The 27,012-nt window shown below is 38.8% G+C and overlaps 1 protein-coding gene across 1 annotated transcript in view; it reads right to left on the bottom strand.

Moving 5' to 3' along the window:
- The window catches only part of GPAT3 (glycerol-3-phosphate acyltransferase 3), a 73,321-nt gene that overhangs the window by 10,160 nt on the left and 36,149 nt on the right, over nt 1–27,012 (bottom strand). Inside the window, exons 3-7 of the mRNA XM_012447061.3 lie at nt 14,467–14,737; nt 8,671–8,745; nt 7,720–7,809; nt 5,358–5,451; nt 747–862 (exon numbers count right to left, since the gene is read on the bottom strand). Of these exons, the coding sequence (XP_012302484.1) occupies nt 747–862; nt 5,358–5,451; nt 7,720–7,809; nt 8,671–8,745; nt 14,467–14,737 (646 nt within the window). The remainder of the gene's footprint in view (nt 1–746; nt 863–5,357; nt 5,452–7,719; nt 7,810–8,670; nt 8,746–14,466; nt 14,738–27,012) is intronic.

The following is a 27,012-nucleotide window of genomic DNA, read 5'->3' as shown; positions in this document are numbered from 1 at the left end:
GACTTTTTTTTTTTTTTCAAGACAAGGTCTCCCCCTGTTGCCCAGGCTGAAGGGCAGTAGTGTAATCTCAGTTCACTGCAGCCTCAACCTCGTGGTCTCAAGCAATCCTTCCACCTAAGTAGCTGGGACCACGGGCATGTGCCACCATATTCAGTTAATTTTATTTATTTTTTGTAGAGATGAGGTCTCACTCTGTCGCCCAGGCTGGTCTCAGACTCCTGGGCTCAAGCCATTATCCCGCCTTGGCCTCCCAAAGTGCTGGGATTATAGATGTCAGACCCCATGCCCAGCTTCTAGCTGGATTTAAGTGAGAACAGTCATCCAGCAAACACTTAATTAATCATCTATTTATTTAGCAAGTAATTATTAATTATTTAATCTTCAAGGTGGTAATTTTTTTCCTTTTTGTATACTTTTTTAAATTGAGGTAAAGTAAACATACCTAATTTATTTTTTTGATTGCTCATACTCAAATGAGAACATATCTAATTTAAAGGTGGTAATTTTTAACTTTGCAAATTCAGCAACTGGGCTATATCTAAGTCACAGCAATATAAACACATTGGCCTTCTAATCCCAGCACATACCCCACCATGACTACAGAATTATATATTTCTAAAATCTGGCTAAGACAGGTGATTTGCCAGAAAAAATCCAACTGCAAACAGAGCTCTGTTTTAGTTTTGAGAGTCAGTGCTGCTCGTTTTATGCTACTCCAGTGATTGCTGAGTAATTTGACTGCTTACCTCTTAGTAACCAGGTGTCGATCCTTCATTTCTGAGCGTTCAAACCAGACATGAGGACAAGCCTTGACCATAGCTCTCTGAATAATCCCCATCAAGCCACCATGAACCTGGCCAACCTAGAAGTAACATAAGAAAAGAAGAGAAATGTAAAGGCAGAGTTGTCCAAAGGAAGTTTTTTAAGTACCAACAAATTTCTATTCTCTGCTCAAAGATAAGATTGGGCTTCTTCTACTGACTGAAGTTTGTAGTCTGATCAAAGAGTCTGAAAGGCCAAATGTAAACAAAAATGTATCCTTTAGTAGCACCTTGAATTTTAAGTTATGTTGCTGTACTAGCAATCCTCCTACTTCAAAAAGTAGAGGATTTTCAACTTGATCAAGATTAGAGAAATGAAAATTAAAACCACACTGAAATACCATTTCAAACCCATCACACTGACAAAGATTTAAAAGCTTGACAATACACTCTGACATAAGGCTATGGGTAACAGGCACTTTGACGGAAGGGAATAGATTACAACACAAATGGAAGGAAATTTGGCAACATCTACAAAATTGCACATACGTTCACCTTTCATTTCAATAATTCCTCTCCTAGAAATTTACCCTGAAGATATACATCCAACAAAATGAAAATATATGCACAAGGCTATTAACTACAGCATTACTTATTATGGTAAAATATTAGAAACTACCTAACTGGTCAAATATAAGAAATTAGATAAATAGACAATGATACATACAAATAATGGAGAACTATGCAGCTGGGAACAGAGCAAGATTGATCTCTATGACTGATTAAGAGTGATTTCCAGGAGATATTGTTAAATGAAAAACACAAAAGAAAAATACAATACGCTACCTTTTGTGTAAGACTTAAGGGGGAATAATTCACTTACATTGGTTTATCTCTACAAAAAGAAATACAGAAAGGATAACCAAAGCCAATGAACCTACAAGAGTAGGAAGGAATGGGGTAGAATGAGCATGGAAAGGAGTGGCACGTCAATGAGTATACCTTTTCTCTTTAATTTTGACATATTGATATGCCACATATTCAAAAAAATAAAATAAAATTACATCAGTAAGGAGTGAATGACAAACTAAAGCAAACTGAAGCAAATGAACCCAATTGTATTTTAAATGAATAAAAGAACAGCATTAAAGGAAGGGGGAAATATCCAAGAGACTTGCAAAGACAGTATCTGACCACATACCCTCCACCTTGGATGGCATTGTAAGAAATGCAAAGCATCCTAACTCTTTTTACTACCTTTTTTTTGCAGTAGTGAAGCAATTCTGAAATAATTTTAGATGCATTACAGAATTGAGAAAATGAGTAAATATATTGATATTGTTGGAAAATAGGATTTTCACTATGAAAAGGGGATATACAAATATGAATTGAAGGAAAGCAAGAAAGAACTTTAAGAATTGGATGTATTGGTACAGATTCAGATTTCCAATGTAAATATTGGAAATAAATATTAAATATAGGCCTATAATACCAGCACTTTTGGAAGCCACGGCAGGTGGATTACTTGAGGTCTGGAGTTTGAGACCAGCCTGGTGAAAATGGTAAAACCCCATCTCTACTAAAAATACAAAAAAAAATTAGCCTGGTGTGGCGGCACATGCCCGTAGTCCCAGCTACTTGGGAGATTGAGGCAGGAGAACTGCTGAACCCGGGAGGCGGAGGTTGTAGTGAGCTGAGATCGCACCACTGCATTCCAGCCTAGGCAACACAGTGAGACTATGTCTCCAAAAAAAAAAAAAAAGGCCAGGAGCAATGGTTCACACCTGTAATCCCACTTTGGGAGGCCAGGCAGATTACCTGAGGTCAGAAGCTGGAGACCAGCCTGGCCAACATGGAGAAACCCCGTCTCCACTAAAAATACAAAGATTAGCTGGGTACGGTCGTGGGCACCTGTAATCCCATGTACTAGGGAGGCTGAGGCAGGAGAATCACTTGAACCTAGGAGGCAGAGGTTGCAGTGAGCCAAGATCATACCACTGCACTCCAGCCTGGGCAACAGAGTGAGATGCTATCTCAAAAAAAAAAATTAAATATATATACATCAAAAATACAAATATTTTACCCACATTTTTATAAAGAGAGACAGAACGAGAGAGCTTTTCCCAGTATCTGAGAAAGCAAATGACAAAGCAAATAAGGCACAATGTTACCAATAGGTAAATGTGGACAAAGGGCATAAAGGTGCTCTAATGTGATTATCTTATTATTACAACTTTTCTGTAAGCTTAAAATATTTCTAAATTTTAAAAAGTAGAGGTCTTTGTCTAGAAGGGAAAAAAAGTCTAGAAAAGTCACTGAGTGAGTAATGAATATGTTAATTAGCTTGATTTAGCTAGTCTACAATGTATATATTTATCAAAACATCTGTGTATATTCTAAACATATACAATTTTTATTTGTCAATTAAACAATAAATTTCTTTTAATAAAAGGAGAGTCACTGAGAAGAGATCTTTAATATTCTTTGAATACAGAGTTTATGTTTATTCAAAAGAGGCACGCCACATCTGCTTTGCACCACCTCGCATTTAAATTGAATCAGCTTTAGGTTTCTGCACTCAACCCATTGAGCAGTTTGCAGTTACTATACTTTTCTAAACTGGGTAATATATTATAATTGCAGTTATACATGATTCAAAAGTAAGAAAAATACCAACAAAGTTCTGAGGTCCTTGGTCACAAATAAGTTATACTCAACTCTTTTTTGACCAGGATACAGGAGGAACATGATTTCTGAAACACAAAACCATGACTAGGCAGTGTTACGGTTTGCAACAGTTTTGAAGGTGGGCATAACAGGAGATACTGAGGTCATGAAGGTGCTCTCCTCATCAATGGATTAATGCCCTTATAAAATGGGCTCTGGGAGTAGGTGTGCTTTCTTGGGCTGTTGGCCCTTCTGCCTTCCACCATGTGATGACTCAGCAAGAGGAGGATGGCCAGATGCTGGCACCTTGATATTGGACTTCCCAGGCTCCAGAACTGTAAGCCAATAAGTTTCTGTTCATTATAAGTTACAGTCTGTGGTATTCTGTATAGCAGCACAAAATCAACTTAGACGGGCAGATTGATTGCTTAAGCCTCTGCTTCCTCATCTATAATAAAATCTCAGTCCTAACGTGATTGGCTTACAGGGAAGGTCAAATATAATGAATGAAAGTGTTTGCCCACATAAATACAAGGATTATTACATCTGAGAACTGGGCCGGGGTGGGGGCATCTATCAAGGCTGTTAACATGAGGGTCCTTGGACGGTCTTTAGGGAGACCCATAAACATCTGAAATTATACATAAAATTCTGTTTGTATGATGCAGATGTATGTTAGTTTTTTCTTTAAAAAGGCACATAACTATCAACTAACTCCTAACCTAAGAAAAGATTAAGAACTACTAATTCCCTAAGTCTCTTCATAAAGATGGCTAAGACTTTCTTAGATTCAAAAACAGCTCCATTATTTAGAGTAATTTAATAATGTGTTAGCATGTACAGTCCAAGTGTTATATATCTGACCACATATTTTAGACAGATTAAAGACATAGTAATAAGTAGAAATTTTTGCAAAGGCCTTCAAAATCCCCTCAATGATTGTGTAACCCCTGCATAGTCAAATACCTGCACGTGTGCCAGTACTCTCCACTCTCCTACTTGCAGCAGACATTTAATCAAGAATAGCTCCCTTCAAATGCCTTCTCAGAAAAACACACCAGACCATGATTATCAATCCCTGGAATTGGTAAGTGAAATAAAACCCATCTACTCTCCCTGAAGCCCAACCCACCACCATGAAAATATGAAAAGGCAATCCCCCAGGACTGTTGTTCAGGCATTCTCTTCCAAACACCAACTGAAGGCATATTTAACCACCATGCAGCTTCAATTATCCTGCAAAATTTACCTGACACAAAAAGGATACACAGAAAGTCTTGATACGTTTGCAAGGGCATCAGAAAACATAGAATTGAAACAAAAAAAAAATGCCATTATATGATTCCTGTATCCATCCCCATGAAAGGCTGTTTTGAGGTATACAGCTTTAAAGTGGGCTTTGTAGTTTGTTCTTGGGTTTTGTTTCATTTTCTTTTCTTTTGGGCTACAGGCAAGGACTGAGAAAGACAACCTGATATAAATATTTGCCTTTCTTGCTAGATCCTCATCAAAGATCCAAATTTCTTCTAATTGCCTATAAGCCCCTGAAGGAAGAAAGAACTAATTGACTGGCTAGGGGATATGTACAACTGTAAAGAGAAAGAATGTAACGTTGCAAACATTATTAAACACTGGCAGGGATTTTACAACCAAAATGAAATAAACTTCACAAAGCCCTATCAAGCTCAAAAATGTCTGCTTTTCAGTAAGTTAATTTTTTACCATCTTAAATATAATGGCTATTTTCCTTCCTTTTCTTACACTATACATTCGTCATGTAAGTATATTACATAACCTATAGAGCCACAATAGTGTAATACAGTCAAATTTCTAACATAAAACTAACTTGCTAATTTGTGCCAAAATAAAAAGTTTGAGCAAAATCCATAAAACATGCAACTACTTAAAACAGCAGTGAGCTGCTCTTACCATAGCATAACATCCATCTGTCGTCAAGATTAAAACATCAATTGGGGAAGTATGGTTGGCAACACAAATGCCTCCCTTCTGGGGTCTGTACTGCCTGCAATTACAAACAATGGAAAATTCTAAGTCTTCTAAAATGCCACTATTTTATAGAACAGCATGTAAAGACTCATCCTATTTTTTTAAGTATATATATACACACACACACACACACACATATACACTTACACACACATATATATGCACATTTATTATTAGTAGTACTATTTTTGAGACAGAGTCTCACTCTGTCGCCCAGGCTGGAGTGCAGTGGCGCCATCTTGGCTCACTGCAAACTCTGCCTCTGGGGGTTCAAGCAATTCTCCTGCCTCAGCCTCCCAAGTAGCTGGGATTACAGGCACATGCCACCAGGCCTGGCTAATTTTTACATTTTTAGTAGAGACGGGGTTTTACCATATTAGCCAGGCTGGTCTTGAACCCCTGACCTCAAGTGATCTGCCCCCCACCTTGGCCTCCCAAAGTGCTGAGCCACCATGCCCAGTCTTTTTTAAGTATATTTTTTAAATTATGTTTGGAGGTACATGGGCCATCTTTAAAAGGTGATCCCTACATAGTATAATGAGAGTGTGGTAAGGGGACCATGATTTTCCATTGATAATACGTAGCTTTCACTTATTTAATCCCAAGTATTTTCATATTATTTTGATTTCATATACATCACTTTTAGTAGCTTCATGATAATCCGCAGAGAAAATTCACCATACTTTCCTCCCTCCTATCCTCCAGAGCAGAGGTTGGCAAGCTTTTCTTATCAAGGGCCAGAGTGTAAATATTTTAAGCTTTGCAAGCCAGACGATGCCTGTCACCATTCCTTGGCTCTGCTGTTGTGACACAAAAGCAGCCACGTCTATGAATGAGCATGGCTGTGTTCCAATAAAACATTATTTACAGAAAACAGATGGTGGGCCAGATTTGGCCTAGAGGCTACCAGTTCAGTTTGTTGATCGCTACCCTAGAGTTAAAACAGTATTTGACACTAATAAAGCAAAGTAGTTTTGTTTGGGCCTATACAGAAAAGAAAGAGAACTAAATACACAATTATTTAACATACTTTCTTTAAAATTAGAAGCAATTCTGTAAGAAGTTAAGAACTCCTCTTTATGTAGTAAGTGCAACTTTTCTTTTCTTTTCTCTTCTTTTTTTTTTTTTGAGACAGAGTCTTGCTCTGTCACCCAGGCTAGAGTGCAATGGCGTGATCTCACTGCAACCTCCTCCTCCCGGGTTCTCCTGCCTCAGCCTCCTGAGTAGCTGGAATTACAGGTGCCTGCCACCACACCCAGCTAATTTTTGTATTTTTAGTAGAGACAGGGTTTCACCATGTTGGCCAGGCTGGTCTCGAACTCCTGACCTTTGATCCACCTACCTTGGCCTACCAAAGTGCTGGGATTACAGGCGTGAGCCACTGCACCTGGCCTAAGTATACCTTTCTATAGGTGTTTCTTCTGATTACACCTCTGCCAGAGTGTTTTCTTTTACTCTTCATTTTAAAACTCATAGTCCAATTTCAATATCATATAATTTAAAATGTTTAAAGGACCTTTTATGTTGGTACCACATGGTAAAGCCAAATTACAAAATGTTTCTCTTCTACAAATGAGAAAGAAAAACCAAATCAGTAAAAAAGAGAAGCTTGGCCTAGAACTTTTAAAGCAATGATGTTAAATCTAAAAAAATTGAGATAACAGAAAAGTAGTTCAAATGCAATCAAAATCATTTTCACTAGCTGATGACTTTTCTTTGCTACCTTCATTCTCTGCAATTCTGGTAAAGAAAAGCAGAATTTTGTTTTAAAGCTCAATTATGGAATTTTAGAAGTAGCAGGACTAAGACTAGAGACCACATTTCCAGACTCCATGTCTAGTGCCATTTCTACCACACTACAGGCCTGTCAACTTCATTGTTTTTAAAATCAGACAGACCTGGCTCAAAACCTGATTCCGTTGCTTATTCACTGTGACCCTGAACAAGATATCCCAAAGCTTACATTTCTTCTTCTATAAAATGGGTTAACAGTGCCTATCTCACAGGGATGAGCTATAAGAAACATAGGGTCTGGCCTGTACACCATAAATGCCCAATTATTGAGCACAAACAACTACAAGTTTCTTATTATATTCTTTCTGCAAACAGACTACTGTTTAGTGTTTTTGTGCATTATGCCTATGCCATCTTGAGAAGCAGGGATAAACACGTTGAAAGCACTCTGACCCTACTCACTTCCTCCCGCCCACTTCCAATGCTTCCTTGTCAATCTGATGCTGAATTGACATAGAAAAAGACAGGCACAGAGGCAGCAGATACTCACTTGTTATGATAATGAATGGTACCAGAGAGGGCTCGAACACAGATCCGGCAGCAAGTCAGATGGACCAGTTCACTGAGCCAGTTTTTGAGGCTGAAGTAAAAAGTAACATTTTATTGTGCCATTCTGGGCACTCTTAAGAAACAATATAATGAAAGTTTTAATGTGCTTTTTCACAACAGCATACTGCATTCTATTCTGTGAAACCAGCACAATTCAACTGTTATAGTCTCACTGGCGCATTTAGTATTAGATCACAAAAGTCTACCAAAAGAACTGGACATAACTCTAATGAAAAGTAGCTCAAAACCTCTAGGCTATTATGACGAATTCCTGAGCAAGATAAACTGAAGTTTCTTTGATCTTGGCCTTATGAGCCTCCCAATATATATGACTCTTAGTTCCCTCAGTTCATTTTCTTTCTTCTCTTCAATTCTCCTTTGAAAAAACTTCTTTCAATTAATATGTCTCTACTAAAAATACAAAGAAAAACTACGAAGATGAAGTAAGCGAGGGGGACTCTTATAAATGAGTCAAGAACATAAATTTAATGCAATACAGCCGGGCACAGTGGCTCACGCCTGTAATCCCAGCACTTTGGGAGGCCAAGGTGGGTGAATCACGAGGTCAGGAGTTCGAGACCAGCCTGGCAAACATGGCGAAACTTCATCTCTACTAAAAATACAAAAAATTAGCTGGGCCTAGTGGTGGGCGCCTGTAATCCCAGCTACTCGGGAGGCTGAAGCAGGAGAATCTCTTGACCCTAGCGGGTGGAGGTTGCAGTGAGCCAAGATCGCGCCACTACACTCCAGCCCAGGTGACAGTGCAAGACTCCATCTCAAAAAAAAAAAAAAATTAATACAATACATAGGAATCAAACAAATATTCTCTTTGTGGACACGGGTAAGAAAAAAGATAGTCCTATTTATGGCTGGATGGAAGGAAACATTTTACCTGCTATCTGGCAGCTGCCCAACCAGTGTAGTTCCTATAACCAGCAAACTGATCCCAATGAAAGCCAAGGTAACCCTGAAAAAGAAAAGAAAAAAAAGGTCATATAAAAGTTTGACACAATAGGAAAGTAACCAAAAAGCTCATAAATAATAAAATTGCAAATAAGTTGTAGAGTATCCACATGATGGAATATGATACAGCCACTAAAATAATTGGGTAAATCTATATAACTTCTGACATGGAAGACTGTTCCACGATACATTTTAAGAGGCAAAAAGCAAAGTAAGTTTCAGAATAACATACAGAATATGATGCCATCTGCAAAATAACAACAAACACATGTGTAACAAGTCTATATATGCATAGAAAAGGACTGAAAATTTTCACAAAACTATCAAGTTAAATCTATTTAATCATCAAAGGGTTAAGAGGGCTAGTGAAGGGAATATATTTAAAGGTGCTTTCATAATAAGAACACGAAAATATATCAACATGTAGACATCTTTTAATGCAAATCTAACTGTTGTCCTTTTGCATGGTTCAAGATAACCCAGAAGTGAGCAAACAAGGTGACTGGCAGTACCTCTAACCTCCATGGAGACATTGCCTTCTTTTTGAAAAGTGCTTTTAATATATGTTCCAATGACTTCAAAAGGAAAATAGTAATTTCTAGAAATGTAAATAGAATTATTCAAAAAGGAAAGGTTAGGACTTAAAATCTTTCAAAATAAATAGGATTTAGTCAAAAGACAGGAAAAATCAATAGTTTAATCACATTTTACTAATAAGATTCTTTAAACCATTTTACTTTGTCAAATGGAGAAAGCAGAAACTAGATTATCTCATTGCTCTCTCAAATCAAACCAGAGGCCTATCTATGTCTTCCAGTTCCCTGAAGAGCATTACTGAAGAGTATTCAGTAAGCAGACTGAAGGAGACCACCAATGCCGTATCAAAAGGACCCTGTGGGTTTGGAGAAGCTACAGTGGTTGCCTAAGGTCAAGGGTCAGGAACAGTAACGCTCTCCAGGGTCAAGCGCATTTACTGCTGGCATGTAGCTATCTTTACCTCCTGATCAGATATCTGGAGAACAAAATCCTTTGTCCTAACCAATCCCAGGTTTTACATTAAATGATGATAAAGCAACAGCTAACACTATGCCAGGTAATATTCTAAGTACTTTTAATATTTAACACATTTAATCATCCCAAAAACTCTATGAGGCATAATATTATCATCATCTCATCCTACAGCTGAAAAAACTGGAGCATAGAAAGTTTAAATAACTTACCCAAAGTTACATAGAGGGTAAGCAGCAGAGCCAGGATGTGAACCCAAAGAGTCTGGCTCCAGAATTCATTTTCCTAAGCATTATATTATTCTATCTTTCAGGAGATTGTTATTATTTAACATAGCAGTTTAGTATTACTTAAAACAAAAGAAATATGTGATGGCTAACACCTGTAATCGCAGCACTTTGGGAGGCCAAGGTGAGTGGATCACTTGAGGTCAGGAGCTCGAGACCAACCTGGCCAACATGGTGAAACTCTGTCTCTACTAAAAACACAAAAATTAAGCAGGTGTGGTAGCACACCCCTGTAATGAGAATCATTGAACCCAGAAGACAGAGGTTGCAGTGAGCCAAGATCATGCCACCGCACTCCAGCCTGGGCAACAAAGCAAGACTCTGTCTCAAACAAACAACAAAAAAAAGAAATAGCTTAAGGCAGCAGTCTCAACCCAGTTGGAGAAATACTTCATCAATAACACATCTGAACATGTATTCCAATAAGAATAATATGCATATTCTGTACTGATATAATGTATATTATAAAACATCTGGAAACATAAAGAATGTAAAAAAAAATAAATATTTTTATTTTAAAATATAGTATTTTGAAATTATATTAATGTTGCAATTTGTCCTCACTCAAAATAGAATATAGTAACACATTAATAAATATATTATTAATTTTATAATTATAATTATCAATTGCATAATTATAATTTAATAGCATGATATATTAGTATAGTTAATAAATATAATACTATTTTGAGTGAGAAGAAAGCTTTTTGAATATGCTTTCCTATAAATACCTTGTTAAATAAGGTGTTAAATCTTGTTAAAGATTTGACATAGACGGTGGCTCATGCCTGTAATCCCAGTACTTGGGAGGCCCAGGCAGGCAGATCACCTAAGGTTAGGAGTTCAAAACTAGCCTGACCAACATGGAGAAACCCTGTCTCTACTAAAAATACAAAATCAGCCAGGTGTGGTGATGCATGCCTGTAATCCCAGCTACTCTGGAGGCTGAGTCAGGAGAATCGCTTGAACCCAGGAGGTGGAGGTTGCAGTGAGCTGAGATCATGCCATTACACTCCAGCCTGGGCAACAAGAGCGAAACTCTGTCTCAAAAAAAAAAAAAGATTTGACATAGCAATTTGAAGGTCAGGTTCTTTTTTCTAATCAGTTACTGATGCAATAAGTAAATTATTGTTTAATCTCATCATCACTTATGCAAAACTTTTAAAATAATGTTTTGCCATCTTGCCCCAATGAGAATCACTTGTTCGTGCCCATTAAATCAGAAGAAGTTTCATGTTAACATGTTTAACAATTGGGCTTAAAACCACCGAAACTATTTATTTGCTAGATTAATAGGCCAGAACATTGTGTTTCCCAGTTTAAGAGAGACAATGTCTCATACATTACATAAGTTTTCAGCCACAGTCTGTGAATTGCCATACAATTCACCCCATTAAAGTGTGCAGTTCAGGCCAGGCACTCTGGCTCATGCCTATAATCTCAGCACTTTGGGAGGCCAAGGCAGGCAGATTACTTGAGGTCAGGAGTTTGAGACCAGCCTGGCTGACATGGCAAAACCCCATCTCTATTAAAAATACAAAAATTGGGCCAGGCACGGTGGCTCACGCCTGTAATCCCAGCACTTTGGGAGGCTGAGGCGGGCGGATCACGAGGTCAGGAGACCGAGACCATCCTGGCCAACGTGGTGAAACCCCATCTCTAAATAAATAAATAAATAAATAGCCAGGCACAGAGGCATATGCCTGTAATTCCAGCTACTCAGGAGGCTGAGGCTTAAGAATAGCTTGAACTCAGGAGGCAGAGGTTGCAGTGACCCAAAATCGCACCACTGCACTCCAGCCTGAGTGATGGAGTTAGACTCTGTCTCATAAAAACAAATAAATAAAATAAAGTATGCAATTCAATAGTTTCTGGCATATTTGGCATATTCACAGAGTTGTGCAACCATTACCACAATCTATCTTAATACAATCTGGTTTTTAAAAAGCTCATTTTATAGCAGCTGTTTATTTTAAAAAGCATTTACAAGGCAATTCTTCCACACTGAAGAGTATCTACTAAGAGTAAGAGTCTTAACTCTGCATTTTCTTTTTGTTCTTGGATGCTTTTATCACTGCACTTGATCTTAGCCCAAAGGCCGAGAAGTGGTAAATGCTTACATTGCTGTATTATCTTAAATCTGCAGTTTCTTTGCAAAAATATTTGAAGTTACTTATCTATTTTGTAACATTCATTTAGTCAAAACTAGATAAGGGAATCATAACACCATTTTCTGGGCCCCCACAGCATGGTGAAAGCAAACCAACAACAAACAAGGGCACCTCAAGCCCTGTGTGGTGGAATTCCTCATTCTTCCTTCCAGTGACCTTGGATACAGTGCCTGACACATGGACTGGACGAGAATGCAAGAACCAATCCATACATTAAACTTGACTAAAGCTTCATTTTTTGTTTTTTGTTTTTTGTTTTTTTTGAAATGGAGCCTCACCTCACTCTGTGGCCCAGGCTGGAATACAGTGGCCCATTTCAACCTCTACCTGCCAAGTTCAAGTGATTTCTCCTGCCTCAGCTTCCCAGGTAACTGAGACTACAGGCATGTGCCACCACACCTGGCTAATTTTTGTATTTTTAGTAGAGATAGGGTTTCACCTTGTTGGCCAGGCTGGTATAGAACTCCTTACATCAAGCAATCCACCCACCTCAGCCTCCCACAGTGCTGGGATTACAGGCATGAGCCATTGTGCCTGGCCAAGCTTCTTTTGTTGTTGTTGTTGTTGAGACAAGAGTCTTGTCCTGTCACCCAGGCTGGAGTGTAGTGGCATGATCTCAGCTCACTGCAATCTCTGCATCCTGGGTTCAAGCAGTTCTCTGCCTCAGCCTCCCAAGTAGCTGGGACTATAGGTGCACGCTACTACACTTGGCTAATTTTTGTATTTTTGGTAGAGATAAGGTATTGTCATGCTGGCCAGGCCAGTCAAACTCCCGGCCTCAAGTGATCCACCTGCCTCAGCCTCCCAAAGTGCTAGAATTACAGGTGTGAGCCACCATGCCCCTGGCCTTTTTCTTTTTAAGAATGAAAACAGAATAAGTGGAAGCTCTGGTTATAAATAGAAAAAAGCTTTTAATAAATAAAAGCTCTAATATTTCCTTCCTGCCTGCCAGTGGATAGCCCTGCACACTCCCAGAGTACATGAACCCCACTTTGGGGGCACTAGTTTAAGGTTCAAGCAAAAGTGTATGTGAAACCTTTAATTTTGCTTCATTATCACAGCTGAAATGATTCCCAAAAGACATAATATGCCCCAATGTCTGAACTAGCAATATGGGCAAAAAAAAAAACAAACCCAGAAATAATTTCTTGGAAATCTGCATTTGCCTATAGTTAAGCAATGCTTTCCCTGGTAATAAATCTGAATGAGTCAAGCATAGGCCACCCTGGGGGTGGTATAGAGATTTCAACTCATGTGCCAAGTTAGTTGGCAGGTAGCCACTGCCTGGAAATCTCTGCTGAGAGGATGCCAAGGCCATGTCCAGAAAAATGAAGCAAGATGATCAACAATAATGTGGCTGGTATACAGCCTACTACCTCCACCACCATGCTAATCAGATCTTGGCCACTTGCAGCTTCATCCCACCACGCAGTGCCTTCTACTCACATTCCACATCATGCTTTCAGTAAACTAGGCTTAACATTGCCTCCTCACCAGGTGGTACTCAAGCTCAGAAGCAGAAGGGGATCCAGGTGACCCAGGTGGGGACCCTTTAATAAGAGAAGTCCACTATCACAACAAATTGGATGGAACAAACTCACACTTCAAATGAGTCTCTCCCTCATGTAACCATAATCAAGAATTTTTTCTCTCTCATGCAATTATTAACTGCTATGGACTGGCAAGGAAAGTCATGGGTTCTGTTCCGCTCTTACAGTTTGGTTGATACTCTAGTGAATATCAAACTATTAATCATCTCTCTTCTTCCTCTTCTTAACTTCTTTTTTCTCTCCATCCTGAAGTTAACTCAAACGTTAATAGCAAAGTGGATCCAGATTCTAAGATATACATTGGATTCTGAATATACAACTTCATTTGGGGAAAAATTGTCAAAGGAAAATGGATACTCAATACACTCCCACAGAGGTCATGTTTGGTGGCGTTTCCTACGTGGGAATGGGTGGAATTAGCACCATGGAACACTATGTATAGCCATCATGTACATGGCTCAAAAAGAAAGCTGAGGCTGGGCGCAGTGGCTCACGCCTGTAATCCCAGCGCCTTGGGAGGCCAAGGTGGGCAGATCACGAGGTCAGGAGATCAAGACCATCCTGGCTAACAAGGTGAAACCCCATCTTTATTAAAACTAAGAAAGAAAGAGAGAGAGAGAGAAAGAAAGAAAGAAAGAAAAAGAAAGAAAGAAAGAAAGAAAGAAAGCTAAGCCAAGCTTATCATCAAATTATCAGGCACGTGACTTACCTCAGAGGCAGTAGGACACAATAGCGCACTATGACGCCCAGCACCCACACCATAGTGAGCCGCAGACTGATGTAGTGGAAATTTACATTGGTTCTTGTGAGGAGATTCCATGACACTAGCTCCTCTGAGGAAAACCTCTGGGTCACTTCATCTTCCACAATGGCTTCCAATCCCTTCTTGGAGAAATAAAACACATCAGACAGCTCAAAGTCCCTTCCTCGTAGACCAGAGAGCCCTTTTTCCATGGGTGACTCATCTCTTTGGATAATACCTTAAAAGAAAGCATCAGGACATGAGAAAATGCCATAGGACAGAAGAATTGACCAAAGCGGCAGCTTTAACTGTGTAGAACTTAAATATGGCAAACAAGTCAATAAGTTTAATGGGTGACATCAGTCGTCATCAGAAGTAAGAGACAAACAATTGGAGTGGGAAAAGAGGTGAAATCACTGTGTCTGCATGCAATGGCCTCTATCCTATGATCTTTATTAATTATATAGGGGAGTTTTGGTCCTCCACAATCCTCTTGCTTGGATTTCTTCCCTCCGTACCATTAGCCAAAGAACTCACACACACACAAAAAGACTCTCCCCAAGTATAGCTCTAGACTGTGTAAAAACAAAGACTTCTGTTCTCCCTGACAAAAAGGAAGCAAAATGGCAAAAGATTCACCATAAATAGCAAAAAGTTGATTTTTTTAATATATAAAAATTATTTATAAGAAAATCACAGCCTCCTGCACAAAAGTAAGCAAAATTCACAACAACACAAATATTAATAGTTAATATAATACAAATTTTCACTAGTAAAAAAAGAAATGTGAATTAGGCAAAGGCCTATTTACATTATCAAATCAGCAGCATTTTATTCAGTGACTCTTGAAATGACACAGGTACTCTCATATTCAACTTGTACAAGTATGGAAGCAGTAGCAACTTTGTCAAAATGGGTTTGGCATGAAAAGACTGAAGACAGTTTTGCTAATAATCGATAATTCCAATTCTAAGAATCTGTCATAAGAAAATAATTAGAAATGTAAGCAAGAGTGTTCACTGTAGCATTCTTCGTTATAATTAATCAAGACAATGATATAAAATGCATCCATTAATAAATACTATAACATTAATCAAAAAAAGACAGACTCGGGCCGGGCGCGGTGGCTCACGCCTGTAATCCCAGCACTTTGGGAGGCCGAGGCGGGTGGATCATGAGGTCAAGAGATCGAGACCATCCTGGTCAACACAGTGAAACCCCGTCTCTACTAAAAATACAAAAAATTAGCTGGGCACAGTGGCGCGTGCCTGTAATCCCAGCTACTCAGGAGGCTGAGGCAGGAGAATTGCCTGAACCCAGGAGGCGGAGGTTGCGGTGAGCCGAAATGGCGTCATTGCTCTCCAGACTGGGTAACAAGAGCAAAACTCCATCTCAAAAAAAAAAAAAAAAAAAAAAAAAAAGACAGACTCTAAAACTATAGTTTAACTCTATGAAACACATACACATAGAAAAAAATGTCAAAATGAAAACATTAAGTAGCTATTTCTAGACAACAGGATTAGATTTTCCTCTCTATACTATCATTGTATTTCCCATCAAGAAAATAATTCAATGATTTTTAAAGCAGCATAAATTTTTATGAATTGAAAAATGACTACTATCATTCAATTCTAACTACTAACTACAAAAAATGAGAACGTCTTCAAAGAATAAAGAGTAGCTATATACACAGTCATATGATCATTCATTTTCCCAGCACTTTGGGAGGCCAAAGTGGGCAAACTTTGGGGTTATCACAAAAGTTTACTTCTGACATTAGGCTACAAAGAAAAATCTTTTCTTTTGAGATAGAGATTAAGGTATTAAATTTCCTGAAAGATCTTTTTTGATCACATCATTTTCCAGTTTACTAGGAAATCAATAAGGAAACAGGACAGTGCTATATTACCTATCCCCTGGAGGAGGAAAGGGAAGGGAAAGAGAGGGGAGCGGAGGGGAGGGGAAAGGAGGGGAAGGGAGGGTGAGAGGTGAGGGAGGGGAAGGGAAAAGTAGGTTCTTTTTTTTTTTTTTGAGATGGAGTTTCGCTCTTGTTACCCAGGCTAAAAGTAAGTTCCTGAATGATAATTAGGTTCTCCTTTTCAGAAGTCAAGTCTAAGTGGTTTAACCATTTTTTTTTTTTTTTACCATCTCCAAAAAAGGTTTAATTAGTATTAGAGGATGAACCAAGATAATGTCCCTACTGAATTAACCTCTTGCTCTACAGGCACTGCAATACCATTCAAAACAGGTTCCTCAATCCAAGTACTGGCCAGTATTTAGCAGTGCAAAAGTTTCATTGTTTCCTTTTAAGTCTACAGCAGGAGGGAAGAATACATTATTCAGCAAATTTCTGAATGAAATACACTGGGGACAATAGACAGCCTTCCTAAAAATAACCTTTTTCAGAGGGGCCAGAGATAAAAATACAAGTTCAAGTTGCCCCATATTATTTGACTGAGCCAAGAGAAAAGAGATCAGTAAACAATGCCAGCCCTCCAGCCCCTACACACTTGTTGTACAATGTCTCCTCTGCCTTCTTACCTAGTTTATTCTATGCAACTTAAATAAAATATAACTCAATTTTAAACTTTAGTTAAGCATCTTTCAAAAGTACATAGGTAACTGCAATGTATCTGGCTGACAAAGGATTAATTTCCCAAAGGATTAATATCCAGAATATATTAGACATACAAAAAATTAAAAATGTCAAAGAACTCTGTTTTAAAAATGGTTAAGAATATAACAAGCGATTCATAAAAGAGTATCCTTATTGATGAAATATTTAAAAGATGTTCTGCCTCACTATAATCAAAGAAATGCAAACTAAAACCACAATGAGGCTGGGAGTGGTGGCTCATAACCTGTAATCTCAGCACTTTGGGAGGCCAAGGCGGGCAGATCACTTGAGGTCAGGAATTCAAGACCAGCCTGCCCAACATGGTGAAACCCTGCCTCTACTGAAAATACAAAAAATTAGCTGGGCATGGTGGCAGGCACCTGTAATCTCAGCTACTGGGGAGGCTGAGGCCATTAAACCGCTTAAACCCAGGAGACAGAGGTTGCAGTGAGCTGAGATTATGCCACTGCATTCCAGCCTATGCAACAGAGCAAGACCCTGTCTCAGGGAAAAAAAAAGGCACAATGAGATACTCTTTCATACCCATAAGCCTGATAAAGATGTTTAATCTTATAATATGAAGTACTGGTCAAGATGTGGAACAATCATACTAGAAAACCACTTGGCACTATCTAGTAAATCCAAAGACATTCAGAGCCTATGACCCAGCAATGCCACTCCCAGGTATAACTCAGGAAGACCTTTTAAAATATAATTTCAAACGTACAGAGAACTTGCAACAATAGGTCACTTCGCCCAGGTTCACTAATTGCCAACATCTTGCCACATTTGCTTTATTGTTCTATCTTTATATGTATAAAAAAAAATGTTTCCAAGGCACTTAGCATATGTAATAAACATCATACCCATTACCCCCAATACTTCAGCATATGTTTCCTTAGGACACAGAGATTCACTTATTCAACCAAATTATAATTATCAAAATGAAGGAGGTTGATATCAATGCAATATGAGCATCTAATCTACAGACTTTATTCAAATTTTGACAACTGTCTCGCTAATATCCTTTATAGCAATTTTTTTTTCTGGTCCAGGATTGCACCTTACATTTACTACATGTCAAGTCTTTTTAATTTCCTTAAATGTGGAAAAGTTCCTCAGTATTCCTTTGTCTTTCAAGATATTGACATTTCTTAAAAGTATGAGCCATTTATTTAGTAGAGTAGCTCTTAATTTGGATTTGTCTAATGTTTCTTCATGATTAGATGCAGACTGTATACTTTCAGAAGTAATACAATGTAAGGAATGTTGTGTTCTCAGTGCATCTTATCAGGAGACAGTTGGTCATGACCGGTGATGTGTGACTTGGATCACCTGGTTTAAACTGAGGCTTCCAGGTTTCTTTATGAAACATTAATATTTTTTCTCTTTATGATTAATAAGTACTTATTATCTATAAGCATCTATAAAGGGGAGATACTTTGAGACTATGTAAATAACCTGCTCCCCATGGATAGTTAGGATATCAAACTTTGTATATTCCAACTTTCACCCATGGTATTACCATCTATTGGCCTTAACAAATAAGTACTATGTGTCTTTTTTTTTTTTTTTTTTTTTTTTGAGATGGAGTTTCGCTCTTGTTACCCAGGCTGGAGTGCAATGGCACTATCTTGGCTCACTGCAACCTCCGCCTCCTGGGTTCAGGCAATTCTCCTGCCTCAGCCTCCTGAGTAGCTGGGATTACAGGCACGTGCCACCCTGCCCAGCTAATTTTTTGTATTTTCAGTAGAGACGGGGTTTCACCATGTTGACCAGGATGGTCTCGATCTCTTGACCTCATGATCCACCCGCCTCGGCCTCCCAAAGTGCTGGGATTACAGGCGTGAGCCACCGCGCCCGGCCCACTATGTGTCTTTTAAATGTTATTTTCTCACTCTGTTGGGTGCAGTGGGTCACACTTGTAATCCCAGCACTTTGGGAGGCAGAGACAAGTAGATCACTTGAGGTCAGGAGTTTGAGACCAGCATGGCCAACATCCAAAACCCCTTCTCTACTAAAAATACAAAAAAAATTAGCTGGGCGTGGTGGTGCCCACCTGTAATCCCAGCTACTCGGGAAGCAAGGCATGAGAATCGCTTGAATCGGGGGAGGCAGAGGTTACAATGAGCCAAGATCATACCACTGCATTCCAGCCTGGGCAACAGAGCAAGACTCTGTCTCAAAAGAAAAAAAATAAATAAAATAATATCTTCTCACTCCTTCAATCATTCCACATTTATTATTTGGCATTCCACCTTAAAGAGCTTTTTCTCTTATTCTCCAGAGAGATTCTTATAAAATTGTGCACAAGGAGACATATACAAGAACACTGCCACATTGTTTGCTTTAGCAAAATAGTGGAAACAATCTAAAGTCCATTAAGGAGAGACTAGATAAACTGATAGACATATGATGTGAATACAAGAGTCAAAATAAATTAGCTAGAGCATTTACCAATTTAGATAATTCTGAAACCATCGGAATGAGCAAAAGTCAGAATGAACACAAAATGATAGGTGGAAGACAACATTTTTATAGTTTGAATAATGCAAAACAATAAATACTATGTATGAAGCATATATACATATGTAAGGGAAGTATGAAAATATGAATCAAGATGAGCATGAAAGTCAGAGTAATAGTTCCAAGGAGTAGCAGAGTAAGGGATCAAGAAAGGATACCTAGGAGAATTCCACTGTTTCTGCAATGTTGTATTTATTAAATGAGGTGGCAGGTACACATGTGATATAACCAAAAAACAAAACGCTACATGGAACTGACAGTTGTCCCTAAGATGAAAATCTATACTGTAGAAGAGCAGGTACCAGCTTATGAGTGCTGTAATATTAGGCACACAATATCTGAAAATGGGTACTATTACAAAATTCAGTGTCAAAAGGAGCACGACTGAAAACATGTTACTTTCTCCTGAGATATGTTGACTATTGAGGGTCTGAGTTACAGATCCAATTTACCTAAATATAAACTCTGACAGGAAAAAATATTCAATTCAATCAACATATAGGGAACACTCAGTATGTGTCATGCCTCAAATTACAGATTAGAAAGGAAGAAAGGAAATATTTGTTTTGGAACCAACAAATATTCATGAGTAGATCAAAAGTCTTCAAAATATATAGCTATAAACACACAGCAGATTAGCTAACACAGATTCAATTCTTATATTAGTTTTGTTATTAAAGCAATCCCATTATTTTTAATAAGTTAATCCTTGTCCTTTAAAGCAGCCCACAGTTCTTAAAATGGTAAAACTCTAATTTGAAAAAGAAATTCCTTTTACTTCAGAAGTCAACTTTAAAAGAATAAAGCCATAAATGTTTGAACTTTGTTCTTACACCAAATGCTTTCACCAAGCCAAAACAGTCCGTGCTCTGATAAAGATAAAATTACAACTGTCTCTCTATCTCATGCAAGAGATTAATTGCACAAGCTGCCCTGTGCCCCTGTGCCCCTGTGCCTTTAGCAAGTCACTTGTACATAAATTATACCAGATATGAAAGGCCTGTGGAAATGAAGGCAGAAGTTGAAACCATCTCAAACATAATTAACTCTAAATCAGCGAAGTGAACTCTTAGAATAACAGCCCATTTATAAATCACACTAGTTTTTCTGTCCTCCAGTTGTAAAGCAAACTTCCTAAGCAAGCAGTTAAGTAAATCAGGGTCGACTGCAGACCAAAGAAGATATAGTAGCTTATATACAGAAGTAGACCCTTAATCTACAAATGGCCTGTGTTCCATATGTCAGACAATCAGCCTTCAAAACACTCTCTCGTGGGAGCCTTGTTTGAAATGGTCTGTATGAGCAAGAACCCTACCCAGTCATAAGCCTCACTCACTCAAAAACACAGGTGATCACATAGCAGTAATAGCATGAAACAGAATATCTCTCTTAACACTGTTTCTATAGGAAAATTTTAAACTAAAACTAGTTTGGAATTGACAAAAATATACTCCTAGATCCCATAGAGACTGAAAGGGAGTCTTGGGGGAATATTCCGGGGTACTGGTAATGTTCAATTTCTCGACCTCGATGAGAGGTCTACAGACAAGTTCATTTTGGAAAATGCATGACGTTTTACACTTATTACTTCACACTCCTGTCTATGTGTGTTATTATTTTTGAATTGGGCAGGGAGGAGCTTACCTGTCCCAACACCATTTATTGGTGGCAGTGTCCTTTTCCTGTCATGAGAAGCTCCTCAGAGGGGCTCAGGTCCTTGGCAAAGAAGCCAGGCCTAGATCCTTCCCCACCATCCCCAACTTCCTTCCTGACCCATAAATGTGATTAGCATGATTAAAGAAGAGACCACAATAAGATAGTATAATGACCAACTGTATGTGTACGTTGGGGAATGAGACGGACCAGTGCTACTGGGATTAAAGAACAGAAATTTTCAGTGTCAAGGAAGAGGTCTGGACCATGCTCAAGCAATCACCTAGATGTAAAGACTAAAAAGATCATTATGGCCAGGTGCGGTGACTCATGCCTGTAATCCTAGCACTTTGGGAGGCTGAGGCAGGTGGATCACCTGAGGTCAGGCATTTGGACCAGCCCGTATGAAACCCCATCTCTACTAAAAATACAAAAATTAGCCAGGCACGGTGGCATGCACCTGTAGTTCCAGCTACTCAGGAGGCTGAGGCAGAGAATCGCCTGAACACAGGAAGTGGAGGTTGCAGTGAACCAAACCAAGATCATGCCACTGCACTCCAGCCTGGAAGACAGAGCGAGACTCCATCACAAAAAAAAAGGCCAGGTACGGTGGCTCACTCCTGTAATCCCAGCACTTCAGGAGGCTGAGACGGGTGAATCACGAGGTCAGGAGATTGAGACCATCCTGGCTAATGCAGTGAAACCCTGTGTCTACCAAAAATACAAAAGATTAGCCAGGTGTGGTGGTGGGTGCCTATAGTCCCAGCTGCTTGGGAGACTGAGGCAGGAGAATCGCTTGTACCCGGGAGGTGAGGGTTGCAGTAAGCTGAAATGGCACCACTGTACTCCAGCCTCGGTGACAGAGAGAGACTCCGCCTCAAAAAAAAAAAAGAAAAAGATTGTAATACCATCTTAACAAGCCGGTACCAAGGACAGATCCCAGAACCATACAACTGATCTGATCTCCATCTTGTCCTCCTACAGTTCATTAATCACTATATATGTTAACATGTTAATGACTGTATCAACAACATAGTCACCTAACTGCACAAATTTCCAGTCCACTTTTTGCCACCTTTTTTCACAATAATGTACCTGTAATGCTGCAAGGCTAAGTTCTAGATATACCGAGTCCAAACCGTTCTCTGAGCCATTAGTCAAGTTAGGATTTCCAGGACATAAGTTAGGCCACTTAGCTAAGCTCACTTCACATTGACTCCTTTGTGATCCTGATTATAACTGCTTCCCTTCCCAAACACTTTTTAAATTTTTTATTGTTATTAATTTAATTCAAACATATATGTATGAAGCCAGGTGCAGTGGCTCACATCTGTAATCACAGCACTTCAGGAGACTGGGGGATGCGGAACACTTGAAGTCAGGAGTCTGAGACCAGCCTGGCCAACATAGTGAAACCTTGCCTCTACTAAAAACACAAAAATTAGTTGGTGTGGTGGCATACACCTGTACTCAGAGGAGAATTGTTTGAACCCAGGAGGTGGAAATTGCAGTGAGCTGAGATGGTACCACTGCACTCTAGCCTGGATAGAAGAGGGAGACTCCATTTAAAACAAAAAACAAAAAACAAAATAACTATATGTGTGTGTGTATGTGTGTGTGTGTGTGTGTGTGTATATATATATATATGAATGGGGGAAATATAAGGAAATACAAAAAAATATTAAGACCTTTTCTGATTAATAAGTATTTCATATAGCTGATTTTTAACTTTCGTATTTATACTTCTGCAATGCCTAATTTTTCAATCAAGTATATATATTAATTTAAGAAAAATACTTAAGATGTGATTTTTAACACTATAATGAGATACTACTACACACCCACAAGAATGACTAAAATTTCAAAAGGTCAAAAATACCAAGTGCTGGAGACACTAGGGACCAACTGGAACTCTCAAACATTGCTGCTGAGTGTACAAACATTTTAGAATACCATGTAGCAGTTACTAATAGAGTTCAACAAATACTTGCTTACCTATAGCACGGACAGTGACAAGAATGTCTGTACAATGTTTATAGCAGCTTTATTTTTAATGGTTAAAAACTACAACTAACCCAATTATCAAACAACATTATAATAATAAACAAACTATTGGTATTGTATAAAGAAATACTCCATAGCAATTATTATTTTTTTAATTCACTGATTCATGCAACAACATGGAGAAATCTCACAAATATTTTACAGAATGGGAACAAAACAGACACAAAGAATGCATAATGTATGATTTCATTTATGTAAATGTCAAAAACAGGAAAAAAAGATGATGAGAGAAACCAGAAGAGAGGGTACCACTGGGACTGAGAGATGAAGGGCACATACTGAGCAGGGAGAACTTTGAGATCACGGATGTGTTCTTTAGCTCAATTGGGGTAATCATATAAGTATACAAATATGTAAAAAATCACGTATCTGAAAACTTAACATGTGCGCTGAAACATATGTAAATTATATGTCAATTTTTTAAATCAGAAAAAAAGGTTACCTTTAAGAGTTCTTTCAGGCCAGGAGTGGTGACGCATGCCTGTAATCACAGCACTTTGGGAGGCCAAGGCGGGCAGATCACCTGAGGTCAGGAGTTCAAGACCACCCTGGCCAACATAGTGAAAGCCCATCTCTACTGAAAATATAAAAATTAGCCGGGCGCGGTGGTGCATGTCTGCAGTGCCAGCTACTCAGGAGGCTGAGGCAGGAGAATTGCTTGAACCTGGGAGATGGAGGTTGCAATGAGCCAAGATCACACCACTGCACTCCAGCCTGAGTGACTAAGCGAGACTCCGTATCAAAAAAATAAACAAATAAAAATAGAAAAGAGTTCTCCCAAATTTCTAGCTCTAACTTTAATTAAAGGCTCTAGCCAATCCTACCTATCTTCCTATGTGTATTTTTAAAGCTTCCTTCTTAAACTAGAAGGCAGCGGACATTGACTGTTTCCTGATGCCAGCCTGTATGTAAAACCCTTGACACCTACACTTTTGTAGTCTTCACAATCCTATGAGGAATTACGTATTTTCTCCAATTTATACATGAGGAAATTAACATTCAGAGGGGTTGAGTAACTTGCCTGGAGCTACAAGAAGAAGGAACTGAGCCAGGATTTGCAACCAAGTCAGTGACTACAAAACCAAGTGCTTCCTCATATCTTAATGCTTCAAGTTTCACATCACTCTGTCCAATACCTGCCCACGACAAACCCCAAATATGTAAGATCTTTCCCATCAATACCTCCTCACCCCTAGTTCTTCCTTGCTAAACAGAACGCCATGAGTAGCAGTTCTTCCTAGCATTTCTCCTACCTTTGAGGGAAGAAAGAAAACTTAATTGATACAAGAAAATCTATATATGGCCCTCATCTAACATTAACCTAGAGATGCACTTATAATTCACTTACACTTGATCATTTCTCCCAGAAAGTTGTGACTCAATTCATCCTTTGTTTTAACTGAGGCAAGAATCTTTTATAGCTTGGAACCCACCTAATTTCCTCTCATTTAGACTCTCTGGACCATCCTACAATAAGCCAAACAAACGAACAAAACCATCCCGTGGGCAGCGGTCCACCCAGTAATCCCCCATTTCTGTAGTTCAGCCAAGTCCACGTTGTCCAAGGAGACCATTCTGCCCTCCAGTAAGACTCTGTAACATCAGTATACAGGCATCCTGCCAGTATCATCACTCTTCAAGGCCTCTCCAAGGCTGAAGTATCCTCCCTGCACATCTTACAGATTAGTCAAGGCTTAGAAAGGATAATCACCCTTGATTTGTTATTGTTGTTAGATATATTCTCACACCTTCTACCATTTTTACATCTTTATTAACCTGGACTGTCAGCCAGACATGGTTTATAGAAAATGGCCTCTCTTTTTTGGTCCAAATAGCCAGGCAGCCCTGCTATATCCTCAGTCAATACTCCAGGTTTGAGTTCAAGGTTTTCAAGCAAAAGACAGATTGACTGTGAAGCCAGTAAGGTTAAACTTCAGGGTCCAGACTTACACAGGCACCTTCCAAGGACCTAAACTTACTTTTGCGTGGGTCACTTTGTATTCTTTATTAAAGAAGGGATCCAAATCGTGCAAGCTTTAAGCCCCCATAAGACCTGGACTTACCCGTACCTCTGAATTACATTATCATTTTGTTGATACAAACAACAGATCTATATTAAACTATTCACCTTACGAATGAAGCTGATTTAGGAGAAATACTTAAGATGAGAGAACCAACTTATGACACACATTAACATCTTTCCACTTAATTTCACTTATTATGAGTAGTATTTTATCTATTTAATGGTTACATTAGCAATGTACTAGTAACATGGGTTGCTCCTTGTTAGGCAGTTTGTTGTTATTTTAAGGTTTTAAGTTTCTCAATTATTGGAAATGGGAGAATTGAAGAGGATGACAAATGAAAAATGTGAATACAGGCTGAGCACAGTGGCTCACACCTGTAATCCCAGCACTTTGGAGGCCAAGGCAGATGGATCACCTGTCAGGAGCTCAACACCAGCCTAGCCAACATGGTGAAAACCCCATCTCTATTAAAAATATAAAAAATTAGCTGGGCATGGTAGTGGGCACCTGTAATCCTAGCTACTCAGGAGGCTGAGGCAGGAGAATCACTTGAACCCGGGAGACAGAGGTTGTAGTGAGCCAAGACCACACCATTGCACTCCAGTCTGGGTGACAAGAGCAAAACTCCATCTCAAAGAGAAAAAAAAAAGTGAATACAAATAAAAAATGAAAACAACACACTACGTAAAAGTTTCACAGGTTTTCTGGTAGCAACAACCCTGCCTTAGAAGAAATAGATTATGATATATCATACAATAGGTCCATAAAACGAAAAAGGAAAGAAGTCGGCACAACCATCATGACCTTTAATATACATGAAATGTGCTCAAAATAAATGCATCTCCCTTGGTTTTCCTAAGCACTACTCAATCATGATGACTCAATCACAGTTGCCTATTTTTAAAAAGCATTCAGAGTTATGAAACTACTCATGCTGCCCCTAGTAATGGGGCCTGGGTTGGCACATTTAAAGTTACAAGTTATAATCAATTTTTTTTTAATATGAAAAAGGGTAAAGTTTACTTTAAGCACCTGTATACCCCACTATTTAATCCAATTAAGAAAAATAAAATAACAGCAGGAGAGAAAGCCCACGTATAATACAAAATAAAAATGTGCAAAGAAGAAAAAACAGAAAATCATAAAAATCATAAGAAAGAATTCTATACTAAGTCCTATGCAAATAACTTTAATAAAAATCTGGGCAACATTACTGGGTATATACCCAAAGAATTATAAATCATTCTATTATAAAGACACATGCACACATATGTTTATTGCAGCACTGTTCTCAATAGCAAAGACTTGGAACCAACCCAAATGCCCATCAATGATAGACTGGATAAAGAAAATGTGGCACATATACACCATGGAATACTATGCAGCCATAGAAAAGAATGGGTTCATGTCCTTTGCAGGGACATGGACGAAACTGGAAACCATTATTCTCAGCAAACTAACACAAGAACAGAAAACCAAACACCACATGTTCTCACTCATAAGTGGGAGTTGAACAATCAGAACACATGAACACAGGGAGGGGAACATTACACACTGGGGACTGTTGGGGGGTGGGAGGCTAGGGGAGGGATAGCATTAGGAGAAATACCTAATGTAGATGACAGG

This window comes from Aotus nancymaae, unplaced genomic scaffold (genome assembly GCF_030222135.1).
Source record: "Aotus nancymaae isolate 86718 unplaced genomic scaffold, 86718_ANA_hifiasm-v0.15.2.pri h1tg000006l, whole genome shotgun sequence".
In the NCBI taxonomy this organism is placed as follows: domain Eukaryota; kingdom Metazoa; phylum Chordata; class Mammalia; order Primates; family Aotidae; genus Aotus; species Aotus nancymaae.
The sequence above is the reverse complement of the archived record's forward strand: the minus strand, read 5'-3'. Positions and strand labels throughout refer to the sequence as shown.